General features: G+C 36.7%; 1 protein-coding gene across 18 annotated transcripts in view; it reads left to right on the plus strand.

Moving 5' to 3' along the window:
• RIMBP2 (RIMS binding protein 2) overlaps positions 1 to 14553 on the plus strand; it is a 171720-nt gene that overhangs the window by 46890 nt on the left and 110277 nt on the right. For all 18 annotated transcript variants that reach the window (XR_008579568.1, XR_008579569.1, XM_054844747.1 and 15 more), the window contains exon 6: positions 12935 to 13072. Coding sequence is in view for 16 of the 18 variants with exons in the window: in XM_054844747.1 (XP_054700722.1) it covers positions 12935 to 13072 (138 nt within the window). In the remaining 2 variants the exon portion in view is untranslated. The remainder of the gene's footprint in view (positions 1 to 12934; positions 13073 to 14553) is intronic.

Below are 14553 nucleotides of genomic sequence, written 5' to 3' on the forward strand. Positions count from 1 at the left end.
AGTGTGTCTTGCTGGTAAATTGTAGACTGGTCACCTTGGTTCATATTATCTGGGGTTTTGTGTAGGAATAATTGACTGTGAATTCTATGAGCTTTCTTGGTTTTCTTATAGTGCCAAATAGAATAAATTGCTTCGGTACACTGGATTTCAAACTAGGGGGACAAGTATAAACTTAGTTTAATTAAAGGCACTAAAATGAGACAGGAAGGGAGATTATCTAGCAAGAACCCTTAATCTGCTGTGTGGTAACTCTGTTGCTAGTAGCAAGCTCAGTTAATAGATGCAGCAGGGTCTGGAATGTTTTTGTTTGCCCTTTCAACTTTGTCATGTATACAGCTGTTTCTCCTCTCATTTTTTTCTTTATTTCATTAAAAAATATTCACACAAATGAAACATGGTTCCATCTACTGCTGGTTGTGCTGTCATCATTTGAAACTGTTTTTTTTTCACCAGTTTTCAGTAGCCAGGAGGAGTCTGAATTTCTCTTCTGTGTCTGTTCCATAACAGACCCCAAAAGTAACAGGTTTCAGGTCACTCTCTTATGTATCCTGATTCAGAAATTATTAAAATGCCACGTTAGAACTCCTTTTCTTCACCCAAATTTTCCTTTGGTAGAATACCTCCCATGTCATGAATATTTTCAGAGTTTCCTGTATTGTACATGCAGAGCTCTCACAGCTCTCAACCTGCAATTACAGTTCTCCCTTATAAATATTTAAATGGCAGTTCAGCTTTCAGACAGAGTACACCAGTGACAAAGATCAAGCTTTCTGACCTTTTGTTAGTTTGCTCAGTGAAATAGGATTCCCTTGGTCTCATTTTTTGTATTTAAGAGAAAAAACTTGCATGCAGAGAGGGCGTTGGCATTTCTCATTTTTGTTACTAGTTTACTTTTGGTACATTTATTCTAATAGATCTTTAAGAAAAAAGTCACTGGAAAGTTTTATCAGTTATACATGAAAATATGAAAGATGGAATTAAAGCAGAAAAACATTTAGACTCTTTATCAAGAAATGACAAGAAATTTCTGTTATACCATGATGGAAAAAAAAATTCAGCAAACAAAGCAAAAGTGGAAATGTGTGTAGACCAATAGGAAAATTTACTATTCCAAATTCATTAGGTGTTTCATAGCCCTTTGCACAGGGCTGTTTGGTGTTTCATAGCCCTTCCTGAGAGATCAATTCCAGCTTAGCACATCAGAAAACTCAAAAGTCATTTACAAGCAAAGAGTACAGTAACAATAGCTGCTTACTTCACAGCTGGAAAAGGGCAAATTGTGCGTTTGGGATTTCAAGGATTTTGCCCTAATCAAGAAACAGTCTGATAAGAGCCTGACAACAAGTTTTGGTAATCACAGAGATTTGGAGGGACAGGAGGCAGGTTAAAAAGACTCTGTGATGTAGTGGAAAGAAATGGCAAAAATAGCTCCTGAGTTGCAGGATCTAATGATCAGGAGGATATGGCTGTGCTATCTGCAACACAGGCTGTCCTTATCTGCAATAAGGAAGGAACATAAATTAGCTTTTAGCTCTCTTCTTTGAGAGAGAGGAAGAAAAAAAAAAAAAAGATTTGGGTAGAGCTAGTTAAAGATAACGGAAGGTCAGAGGCTATTCCTAGTCATTCCAATCTCATCTTTCACTGAAGGTCACTGAAGGCCAGCACCTTTCCCTTATGCCCAGTTAAAAAGTGTCAAATACTTAAAAGTTCATCTTCTTAGGAGACAGAACCTCTCATGTCTCTGATCGCATGCCCACCAAATAAGAAGATTCTACTTGTTAATGGAGAATATTTTAATTTTTTCTCTTGAAATAGTACCATTGTTGCAAAAGCATTATTACTCTTTTCTATTAAAATACCAAACAGTAAAAAATTATGTTCTGTGATTGTTAATTATGGTATTAGATGTTAATATTGAGCAATTCTGTATTCACACACTTCTCTTTAGATCCAGTAAGTATCTCTCACCATGAGAATGCTTATGTATTAGTATGTTTATGGAGTGAATATTTGGCTAGCAACTCCACTGATACTCAGAGATAATGCTGCTTCTTGAAAAGAAGGCTGACATTTGCTGCATATGTGCCTTCAAGGGAGGTGAGTTTGCAAGTATTAGCAGGAAGCTGGTTTTTTTAAAAATATATTTGATTAGAGAAGTATGAGCAATGGTTTTATTTGAATCAGAATACTATTGTTTTTATTTGAAACAGTAATTTGTTAAAAAAGAATACATCTCCTTGTGTAGATGTTGTAGAGATATGAGGGTCTGCAAAAAAAATGAGATTAAATTTGGGCTTTCCTGGTCAAAGGATTGAGGTCAGGATTTATATACAGCAAAATGATTTTTCAAAGTGCGTCTGTAATAGGTTTGAAATGCCAAAAACATTAGGAATGGCAAATATTCTTTTAGCCAATGTGTTTTGGAAACTAAGTTTTAAGTTGTCACACCAGATGTAGACAAAGGCATATACAGTGCCAAATCACTCTGAACTTCAGGGAATGTTCAGAATCCTATTGAAAAGAAATTCATGTAAGATATATGTTGGGTTTTTTTCAACTGATGGGATGAGTCAGTGGCTCAAATATTAACTTTAAAAAATTGGAATTGCATTTTACTGCAAACTGTGTAAAGGGAAAGTAGATCTTTTCATTAATGAAGAGTGCTTATATGTGTATATATATGCACTTTAATGAATTAATAGTATTAACAGAAAAAAAATTGCCAATACAAATATGTACATATGTCCAGATAGAATATGTTAATAAGTGGGGTGAATTACTCTGAATCACTTCTACATCTTCCCAGTACACAATGGTTAAAAAGGGCAACTTTCAAAGAAAGCAGCGTATTAATTTCATGGCTATAGATTGCCATAAATTGCAACACGCTTTGCTCTGGAAAGAACAACAAAGTATTTATGATAATAGTAAAGCATGAAGTTGGAAAATCTCAATTATTTCTTTGGAAACAGAGTTATCTTTTCTAAAAATATAGCACCTGCATACCCTGAAAAGTTAGTATTTTAATTATAAAACACAAAATTTGTGCAGAAATACAGGATGGACTTTCCGCACCCATTGAAACAAAACGGTGAAAATTCAAACAAGTATTTGATACAACTCTTTCAGTGAGAAACAGAGAGGCTTATGTAAATCTTTTTTGTATAGGAGTAATGGGAGATTTAATATATCTGAACAGTTTACAACTGTTTTCTTTGCCAAATGGCCCCTACTGATTGTTTCAGATTCAGATGTAGTAGATTTGTACGAGTGAATTTGACCTTGGAGACAACCTGGAAATAGTTTTTCCAACCTAGCTGCACCTCAACGATCAGGTTACCTTAAGCAGCTAAGCTTCCTATAATACATTACCTATTCCGCGATTGACACTCCTTGTCTCATTATTGATTTGTGCTTTCCATGTCAGGACAGGATGTCTAAGGGTATGATAAAAGTGTGATGTAAAAATTCCAGTATATCCTCACAGTATACAGATAAAAGACCTGCCCTCTAAGCTTAGCTTTTGGAGTAACTAGAAAAGTGTAACCAAGCTACAGATTCTTAAAATTGACAGAAAACTGAACAACGAAGTATGCAAATATAATCGATAATCCACTGGATTTTCAGGAACTGCAAAATCAAAAATCTATCAGTCATGGTTTTGTAAAACCTAGCTAAAATTCTGGGGTTTTTTGTATTTATTATGGGTTTATTATGGATATTTAAAAGGAAGGAATGCTTGCAATTCTCGGAACAGAGGTTAAGGCCATCCAAATACTGTGAAATCTCTTGTGCTGGCCTTACAGTTTTGCAAATTGCTCTTTGTTTCTTTTCTTATATGCAGCTGTAAATGAATGGACATAGCTATAAAGTTGATTAAAGAAGGGACTTAATTAAGGGTTGTAATTAAACTAGTGGAGGAAATTACAATGGAATTGAAAATTCAAAATGAGCCTGTGTGATGTAAAGGCTAATGGTGTTAAGGCAGTAATCTCTATGAAATAATTGATTCTGTAGCCATTAGTTTTTTCTAATGAGATTAAGGACGAGGTGGCACAATCTTACTAATTGATTTGTTTTGTGACTTTGAAATATGAAGTAATAGTACAAAACTGGGGATTGTTTAATACACCAGAAGGCTCTCAAATCTTAGGACAAATATCATCAAAGTATTTCCATATTCTCAATTGTAATAAGGATGGAGGATAACATTTGACTTAATACTAGAAAGTTAAAATGAATATATATTGCATGGTTCAGCCTTACTGATGGAAAGATATCAGGAGATGGATTCTCCAGATGGCATTTGAGATGTTGTGTGAGGACTTTATTCTAACTGTTACGGGCACCAAACCTGGCATGTGGACTCTTTCTAAGAACATTGCTGTCGCACCTTTCAAAATTTTATTTTCATATTATATTGAGCCCTTGCCTGTTAGTTGACTATCACCTTTAAGCTAAAAAAAAAAAAATGCGAGAGTGAGAAAATTAAATTATTTTCATTCCTTCTTAAAGAAACATCAGTTGTTACTATCACAGTGATGCAGAGGTTCCCTTATTTTAAGTCATTACTTTCTCAGGCAAGACACTGTATTTCTTTCCCCCTCAGATTTCTCCATGGCAACTCCATATTTTCAGTGAACTTTATACTGACACTTCTCACTTACGCCATAACTATTGGAGCACCTGTGTCGTGTTTCCCCCTTATTTTCTAATATGACAGAAAATATCCCCTCTTTTCTTGCAGTCAAATCCTGGTCTTTAGAGTGCAAGATCAGAGCAGTAGTGCAACAGAAGAGTAAAATACATTGAGTAGAGAAATTGTCTGCAGTGTTATGGTTAACAAGTTCAAAAATGATAGTTTAGGAATCATGAAATGCCACGTCATTTTATTTGAGTCCTTTGATTAACAGCAAATGTTGTCTTGCAGGGCAGTAGTGATTTTACAAGTGATTGAAAGTTTGGGTTTTTTCTTCCTCAAACAGTAATTTAATAATTCCTCAAGGCATGCTTCTTAGGAGGCACTACTATTTTAGAAACTTTTTGGTGGTGTTGCAAGCTTGTTACCTCTTCTCCAGTCTCTCCCCTGTTCCTGTATATATAATTTACAGTTAACCTCAGCCATATTCCTGTGTCAGTGGCTGTGTAGATCAGCTGATTTGGATAAGATTTGGTGGTAATGCAGAATTGTAATTGTATTTATTTATTCAGTAAAAAAGTAAACCAAGTAAGATTGCAAAGTACATGAAGTGTTTTTTCTTCTGGTAAGGCTGTCTGAAGAGTAAAGTGTGTGTTTATGTGTATCATTTGTAAAGGTGGTTGCCTGCAGCTAAATCACTGTACTATGACCCTGTCAGATGTTATAAACTACACAAGGTCAGGCATGGGCCAGTGACGTGGTAGGAAACTAAGGAACCATCCCTGGAAGCTGCAGGCATTTTGTATTTCTTTGGGGTTTGATTTTTAGATCAGTTCTTTTTTCTAGATCCAGGAGGAACTGCAGGGGGGCGGGGTTCTGGAAGTCATGATGATGCTGTCTTTTTGGTAAGATGGTCAGAAAGATCATGTAGTTTTTGCACATAATGTAGTTATATTTCAATGTCATAATATTTTCAGTTTTTCTTGGTGAAAATATGCAGGCAGATGTAAAATTTCATAATTTTTCATTTTTTATAAAAGATGCCATATGTGAATTAGTATGGACAAATAGAGATGTAAGCTTGTTGAGGCATGCAATGTTTTTCTGTGCTGTGGGTAGTACAGTGTGCCATGTCCCTTGACTGACACTCTGCAGTATTGCACTACCACGATACAGATAATGAATTTGTTCTCTATGGTATTTTTAATTTAAAAAATTAAGAGGCATTTCTACAGTGCTGCTAGTCCAGGGTTTGCCTTATTGTTACATACTTAGACTTAATAGGATAGTAATAAATAGTAATAAATTAATTATAGACAGTAAATAAAATATATTGTCTTGCTTAGCATGTGTATTAAATATATCTTTCTCTGCACACATGCATGCACCCACACAGAGTGTAGAGCTGCATAATTATTATACATTGTAATATTACTGATTATTTCACTAATACTGAATATTTCTCTGATAGAGGCAGAAGAAAAAGAGCATGTATTAGAAGCAGAGGCATGTCAGGGTAATCCTTTCAATTTAAGAGGAAAGATTGAAATGTGTTTTGTAAAGGATTTATGGAAGTGTATTACATTACAAACACAACATTTAAGAATTGGTTCAGCAGGCTGATAACTTTATAATTGTTGACATTTTGCCTTTTGTGTTGAATGTTATTGTCTTCCACAACTTGGCTACTGATTCTTCAATCACAATGCATTTGTCTCTTGCAATGTAAGATCAAAGTCGATTGCTGAATTATTTTTAATGTATAGTTAGAGATCGTGAAATATATGATACAATGACAGCATCTTTCAAATTAATTTCCAAAACACTGCTTCACAACCCTGTCAGGTAAGGAATATTAATATAATTTGGTTTGGTAGCTATATTGTTTTATCTTCAAAGTTGGCAAAGCATTTATACCTCACCAATCAGAAAAAGTTTAGCTGTCATAAAATACATTGGATGTTGTAATCTGCATGAAATACTGTTTTAGACTCCAATGTGACTTACAGTTTTAAGGGAACTTTAATGAAGGTGTGACTTTATAGATGCTGCTTAGAATGTCAGTATTCAGATTTAGACCTCTACCTTTTGCTGACATTTGCGTCTTGCTGATTTCAGCTTGAAAAGAAATATGTAGACTGATAAAGACTTAGATCTCCAATGGACCATGATAAAAAGTCTCATTATGCTGCACTTGTATGTATCAATATTTTATATCACTGTATTAAGAAATACCATAACAACTAAATAATGTTAAAATTTAAGATATCCCAGTGCAGCTTTTGGGACTTGCACGTTGCTTTTGCCTCTTACTCCTTTCTGGAGGTCAGTCACCCTAAAATAATATGGCTTCAGAACCGATGCTTATGATAATGTCTGCTTTCAGTTAATAGCCAATAATGAACCAGATGTATTTAATCCCTTTTAGATTATATCATGAATAAGTATAAGCAAAAGGTTTTGCATAGAGATGGGGTGAGGAAGAAGATTAAATTAGTTAAGATCGCTGGAACACTTGCAGGAAGATCAGCTGTAAAAGCAACAACAAGAAAGATTTTTAAAGTAATATAATAAACGACAGGAAATGTTGGAAGGCAAAATCCCTAGGCAAATGTTTGTCAGGAATGTGTCCATGGCCAGTCAGCTGAAGACAAGGAGAGAATCTATTCAGATTTGAGTACAGTAAATGTATTTTCATCTCCTCACTCATCTTTTACAACCATCTGTTTTCATGTTGTTTGTTCCAGTGGTCTTCAGAAGTTCCCTATTCATTTAGTGGGAGTTTCCTGGTGGTGTAGCTGTTATATAGTGTGCAAGACCATGCCTAACACACTTTTCTTGTGAACTGAAGTGATGCCTATCCACAAAAATTGATACCTCTCCGTGGTCCTAGAGGGAACCTGAAATCATTATTCCTGAAATAATTCCTGTTTCAAACTGCTGTCAAGTGCAAACAGAACAGTAAACTCGGTAATTGCATATCCAGTTGAGGCTTATTTACAAAGTGCAGGGCTTCACGCTGGTAGGACAGAGAAAGAGCTGGAATGTCTTTTCTCCTCCTCCCTACGACAGACATAAGTCTTGGTTTTGAATTAGAACGAAGATACCAAAATGTCAAAGCCCTAAATCAGAGGATGAAACTTAGAAGCAGCCGTTCTCCAGGGTTCAAAAAACCCTGAGGAAATGCACACACTCCAACTCAGCACCTGGTTTTTTGTATTTGTTCCTTATCTATAATGGAGGTGATGTGAAAATGAATGTAAAACCAGACTTATTTGCCATTATGAGCATAACTCCTCTGTATTCTGCTTTCTTTGTAAACCATTACTGGGATCTTCTGGCTCCAAAAAGAGCTGTTAAGCAATAGCCAGCAGTAACTTCAGCACTTGACCTCTTGTGCTGTGCCTCCTAGGCAATTTTCCTAGAACTCTTTTGGTTCTTGAGCAGACTTTCGTATCATGTGTATGCTATAGCAGTGATCTCTGGAAAAGATTTGTTTGTAAAGGGTCAACTATTCTTGCTGTTTGTGTTACCTGAAACTTTCCTGAGTGAAAACTCTATAATGAGTATTATCATAAGCATATGGCTCTAAGAGGTCATTTCTTACCTGCATTTATAGTAATACTGTAGATACTAGAGCTGTAGACCTGTGAAACTCCAGTTGACTCCTTGTCATTTATACTTAGATAGCCCTTCGAAGACCAGAATTTCAGAGGAATGGTAACAGCTCTGTTTGAAAAGCTGATTGCAAATCCTGTGCTTGAATACCAAGCCTTGAGCACTTTAGAAATTATCCTGTTCCAGTCTTCCTGCAGCTGTGAGCTTGCATTTTCAAGGCCTGTGCCCATAAAACATCCTACTGTCCATTGACACAATCCTTGCAGCAAAATGTTACTGTTACAGGTGTGAATGTGCTTCACTTCATTTGTTTATGTTTTTAAGAAATAATGCTGTGTCTCAAAAATGAACATTGATAAACTGCATAAAGTGACTTCTCAAAACATATCTTCCCCTAACAAAAGGCTTTGTTATTATGAAACAGAGTTCTGTAGCAGTCATCTTGCACCTTAATGAGTCATTCAAATAAACAGGTTCCAGTGAAGATTGAATTACGATCCTATTCAGCTGACACAAAGCAACCACTAGTTCTTCTCAGGAAACTCATGAATAAATAAAAGTTCCTGTGCTTCCAGGCCCAAGCCTAACAGAAATGTAAGGATGCATGCTTTTCAGTGTGATTTCCCATGTCCTACAAGTACAGCCTTGATGTTGCCATCAGAATTAGATTGGTGCTGATGAAGACATCAAACATTATGTAAGTAAAGACATTAAAAATAGATGGAAATGTGGGGGTATGAGTGGAAGTATCTATCATTAACTCTGAACAATCTGTTAGACAATAACCTTTGATATTTAGCTTGTGCATATAGGATGCAATTCATATGCCTTGCCATTTTGTGTGTGGAGGGGAACTATCCAAAGTTATTTTTAGAATTCCATTTTAGTGAAAAATAGGGGTTTTAAAGTCTTTGGAAGAACTTATTCATGCTTATCATCTACTGAGACCAATAAATGTCAGCTCTTCTCTGTTGTTATATTATGATTTTTAGCATGAATTCACACTCCAGATAGTGTTGTGCTACATACGTGTAATAGCAAGAGTGATTTCTCTGAGCAGTTCACAGTTTAGCAGGTGATACAAGATAAATAAGACAGAAAAAGGGAGTGGGAGGAAGTCATGGAACAGCACTGGTGGGGATGAGAGTAATCTTGGTGTGTCACCTGGCTGAATATTACTTAGTTTTCATAGGTACCGAAGCAACTGAGAATTTTAAGGAGGACAGTTGGATACCTTTGACAAATGCTCATAGAGAATCTTTTCTTGGGTATAAGGAGGAAGCACACAGATGCTTATGTGAAAATACAGCTATTGAGGGACGTAGTATAGTTGAAATGAAGTCATCTCTGCAAAGATGGGGGCTCATCTGAATTTAATTTGCTGAGCTTAATCAGCAAGTCTTTCTACTCAATTTTTTTTTATTTTCTAGTTTTTGAAATGCAAGCCAAATCAAACATTATGGGAAGGTGCCTTACTGCTTCACAGCTGTAGTTGCAACACCATTTATTTCTAAAACTGTTCTTTCAAGAGCTTTAGCATCTTTGCACACAATTATTTTGACCTGAATATTGGAAAAAGAGGGATATGAAGATAGAGCATGTGGTTCAGAGTTGTGAAGACTTTGTGCAAAAGTGAAGGCACAGCAAAAGTTCTTACAAAACACCCTCTGTTTTCTGCAGGAGTGTGTCTGTGTGGTGGCTTGACCCTGACGAGACACCAGGTGCCCACCAAAGCCACTTTATCGCTCCTCCTCCTAAGCTGGACAGGAGAGAGAAAATATAACAAGAAGCTGGCAAAACAGACTCAACTCAGGGAAATTAACTTAATTTATTACCAATCAAATCAGAGTAGAATAATGATAAAATAAAAACTAAATCTGAAACCACCTTTGCCCCACCCCTCCCTTCTTACTGGTCTCAACCCCAATTTCTCTACCTCTTCCCCGCCAGCAGTGCAGGGGGATGGGGAGTAGGGATTGTGGTCAGTTCATCATGCGTTATCTCTGCTGCTCCTTCCTCCTCAGGGGGAGGATGACTCACGATCTTCCCCTGCTCCAGCATGGGGTCCCTCCCAAGGGAGACGGTTTTCCACAAACTGGTCCAATGTGAGTCCTTCCATGGGCTGCAGTTCTTCACGAACTGTTCCAGTGTGGGTCCCTTCCATGGGGTGCAGACCTTCAGGAGCAGACTGCTCCAGTGTGGGTCCCCCACAGGGTCACAAGTCCTGCCAGCAAACCTGCTCCAGTGTGGGCTCCTCTCTGCACGAGTCTACAGGTCCTGCTGGGAGCTTGCTCCAGCATGGGCTTCCCACAGGGTCACAGCCTCCTTCAGGTGCCTCCACCTGCTGGGGTCCTCCACGGGCTGCAGGTGGATATCTGCTCTACTGTTAACCTCCATGGTCTGCAGGGGGACAGCCTGCCTCACCATGGTCTTCACAGGCTGCAGGGGAATCTCTGCTCTGGTGCCTGGAGCACCTCCTCCCCTTCCTTTTTCACTGACCTTGGTGTCTGCAGAGTTGTTTCTCTCACATATTCTCACTCCTCTCTCTGGCTGCAGTTGCAGGTTTTTTCCCCCTCCTTAAATATTTTATCACAGAGATGCTGCCATCATCACTGATGGGCTTGGCCTTGGCCAGTGGTGGGTCTGTCTTGGAGCCAGCTGGCGTTGGCTCTATCGGACATGGGAGAAGCTTCTGGCAGCTTCTCAGAGAAGCCACCCTGTAGCCCCTGGTTACCAAAACCTTGCCACACAAATCCAATACAGTGTGATACTGGTTTCAGTTTATGGAGTCTTCCAACTAGAAAAATACTAGAGGAAGATTAAATTACTTCCTATCAGATGTGCCATGGTAAAATTTATTAAAAAGATAGTTATGGAAAGGTCAGCAAGGGTGCAGAGGACCTCAGATTGGTAAATCTTTTCATTTGTGGGCAGAAAATAATATAATGGATTAGAGAAATTGATCTCCATGAAACACATGATTTAAATACATGACTCCCTTCAGAGGAAGTAGAAAGTTTTCTGTTGAGAGTAATGTTTATATGAGGAAATGAATAATCATAAACAGAATACTCTCTATTATTAAATACTTATGGGTGTGCTGTAGCTATTTCTTCTATTCTTTTAATCAATGCACCTAATACTGTTGAATACTCAGCCTTTCCAGTGTATGTATGTGACGAGTAATGCGCTGTGCATGTTTTAATTCAAGGGATGGCTTATGAAATCTACTGGCCCCATGCACTGCATGTTGTACATCTTTTGGGAGTGTTGAATTGGAGTTTTAGAAGTTTAACCATGCTAGTAGAAGTTTCTTTCTTGCACATATTTGCATGCTGTCCTTCCAGTCAATTCATTCTATTACTTGAATTATAGCTTTGTAAATTAAGTCTTAAAAGTTGTAGGTTTTTTTGACAGACCTACATTTGATCCTTATATCGTGGAAACAGCCACCTATTCGTTACTGTCCATGAAATGGACAGTCACATAGGTATCTTTATATGTAAGCATCTTAGTGATTTGCTAAGCTGCTTCTGGGAATAGGAAGAACAAGTTAATTACATTTCATGCTAGACTTCTATCAAACTTTGATTCATTTAAAACTGTCACAATGCTGATGCTATGTTACATTACTTTTAAAATCCTTTTTTATTTTTAAAAAAATTTTTCACCATTCTTTGTGTTTCCTGAGCTTAAAATGGATATGACTCTTACTTGCTGTAGGTGGTATTAAAATTGATTGACTTACGGTTTAAGGAAGGAAGCTAATTTTGCCTGAGTGGAGAACCGCTTTATTGCATCTTTTCTGGGGTTGCAAACCTCAGCTATAAACAATTCGGATCTTACCCAAAGACCAGTGCAAGTTTTTCCATTGGTTTCAGTGACTTTGGGTTGTGCCTATCTCAATAAATTATGGTCTCTATTTGCAAATGGTGTTTGATTGCTGGCCAAAACAGAGAAGCTAAGCAAAGGATTAAGTAGTTTTGAACTATCCCAAATACAGGATCTGTTAAAGTTCCTCAGAGACATCTGCATTTCAAATTATATTTACATGAAAATGTAGTGTATTTGAGATGGTCATTCCCAAACCTTCTTTAAAAAGGAATTTGAGAATGTGGACATCACTGACTCCATCCAAAAAAAATGGAAATATAAAACCTAATGATCCCTCTTAAGCTAGGGAGGACTGTGAGTTGTGTGGGTGACCTGGCAAAAAACCCCAGGATTTCTAGTGGTACTTTGTATAAGCTTTGCTGGAACTTTGTTATTATAAAGAGAGATTCTGACAAACTTGTAGACTCTAATGATAAATATTAATCAGAATATTTCTGCTTAGTTCTGTGTCCCTACATAGAAAATAATGAAACTGAATTTTGTCACTTACCCTCTGAAAGTAATTTACTGCAAGGGACCAATGACCACACTATTTTAAGTCTTATTTTGGAAGTTTACATTGAACTTCAGTCTTGTTGCCCTTACAAAATGTTTATTAGTTTAGATTGACTTCTCTTGTATGTGATGTATGTTTAACTATCACTTTCAAGCAGCTTTTTGGGGCACGTGCAATGAAAAACATGTTAATGAAACATGCTGTGTTGCAGGAAGAGCAAGTGCTAGTCAGCTAGTACAAAAGCAGTTTTAACAAACTGGTCACTTGTTTTGTTTTATTCTACACAGTTTGGAAATGATTCATCATGTCTGCAGCCTGCAACATCACAGAAAATATTTGACCAGACTCAGTTTTTAGAAGACACACAGATTTCTAAGTCTCATGTCACCACCTTAAATCAGGAGCATCATCATTGGCAGTTTTTAGTAAGTCCTCTCTGTTTTTACTATTTTATAGCAACTGATGAATTGAAAGACAAGTCTAGTTTTGCCGTCCGTGCGGCTTCTTTTGTTTCTTTGGTTGGGTTTTCTTGTTTGCATGTGCGCTAACATCAGGGGGTCAGGGTTTTCTGTGAGGGAGTGTTTGGGAGAAGGAGGGTTTAGCTCCATGATCTTTATAGCAGTAGATTTTTTTATTGATTTCTTACAATCTTGTAGAATGGTAATAGTACTTAAATATGTACTTGGGACCTAATTTAGGTATGAAATGAGAATTTAATAAACAAAACTGTGATGCAAATAGTAATTCCAATGTTTTGTTATGTATGCATGAATACAAAAGTGCAGGATCCAGTGCTTAATGGTTATGATCAGCACATTCCAATCTGTTTTGGTGTATACACCCTGACACTTGATTCTGAATGTCAGCAGATTTTTTCTAGTTGGATTTCTATGTGTTTGCACGTGTTCTGATTTTCAGGCACCTTTTGCATTCAGAGAAGAATCTTTTAGAAGGGTTCTTTGAATATAGAAGCTATAGGTTAATGTTAGTGTTCCTGAAGACAACTTCTAGGGAGGTGTCTTGAATTCTTCCTTTTAAATAAAATACTTTCACTTAAGTACAAAGACAAAATGGCCCCATTACATTTATAAACGTGACTTCAAACAACAGATTCTTGAAAAGTGTTCAACAGGGAATACTAAAATCATGTTTAGTATCGTATCTTAATGATTGTAGATAATATTCTTAAATTCTATAGGGAATGTCTTGTATTACTTTTAATGTATAAGAGACAGAGGAGCTGCTAATAAAGGTTTATTCTATAAGCATGCTTTATATCTGTTAACATAGTTTGTGCTCTCTGCATAGAGTTGATTGCAATTCATTATTGCATAATTGAAGTTATACCTGTATTTAAACAAGGCCCAATCCTATAACTAGACCTCCATATATGAATATTTGCTACTACTGTATACTCTCCCGTTGTAAAAATGAGCTATTGTGCCAGCCTAAAATCATGTATGTCCCTATCTGTGTGAAGAATACATGCATACTGTAAGTCCTTTAGACCCTTCAGGACTGGCAAGTGTTAAGAATAATAAGATACTGTGATTTATTTTTCAATGATGATAAGTTCTGAGGAACATATATGTTGGTCAGTTACTTGATCCACATCTCTTGGTGACTGAGTTATAAGATGTAGTTCATATATCACCCTTCCTCTTCAAAGCACTTTGCAACCAATAACTAACAGAATCATTTAAAGAAAATTCACAAAAATATACCATTTTAAAACCTAACGTTCTCACTATTCTTACATTGTACCTCACTGAACTGAAAGTAAAGGCTTAAAGCTTTGCCTTAAGAGCCTGATATTTGAAGCTTGAGGTTCTAAATTTGGTGCTGGATTTATCCATTTGAAGGATATGAGTTTGATTGCATCAGAAGTAATTATATTTAATATGAC

This window comes from Grus americana, chromosome 16 (assembly GCF_028858705.1).
Source record: "Grus americana isolate bGruAme1 chromosome 16, bGruAme1.mat, whole genome shotgun sequence".
Lineage (NCBI taxonomy): Eukaryota > Metazoa > Chordata > Aves > Gruiformes > Gruidae > Grus > Grus americana.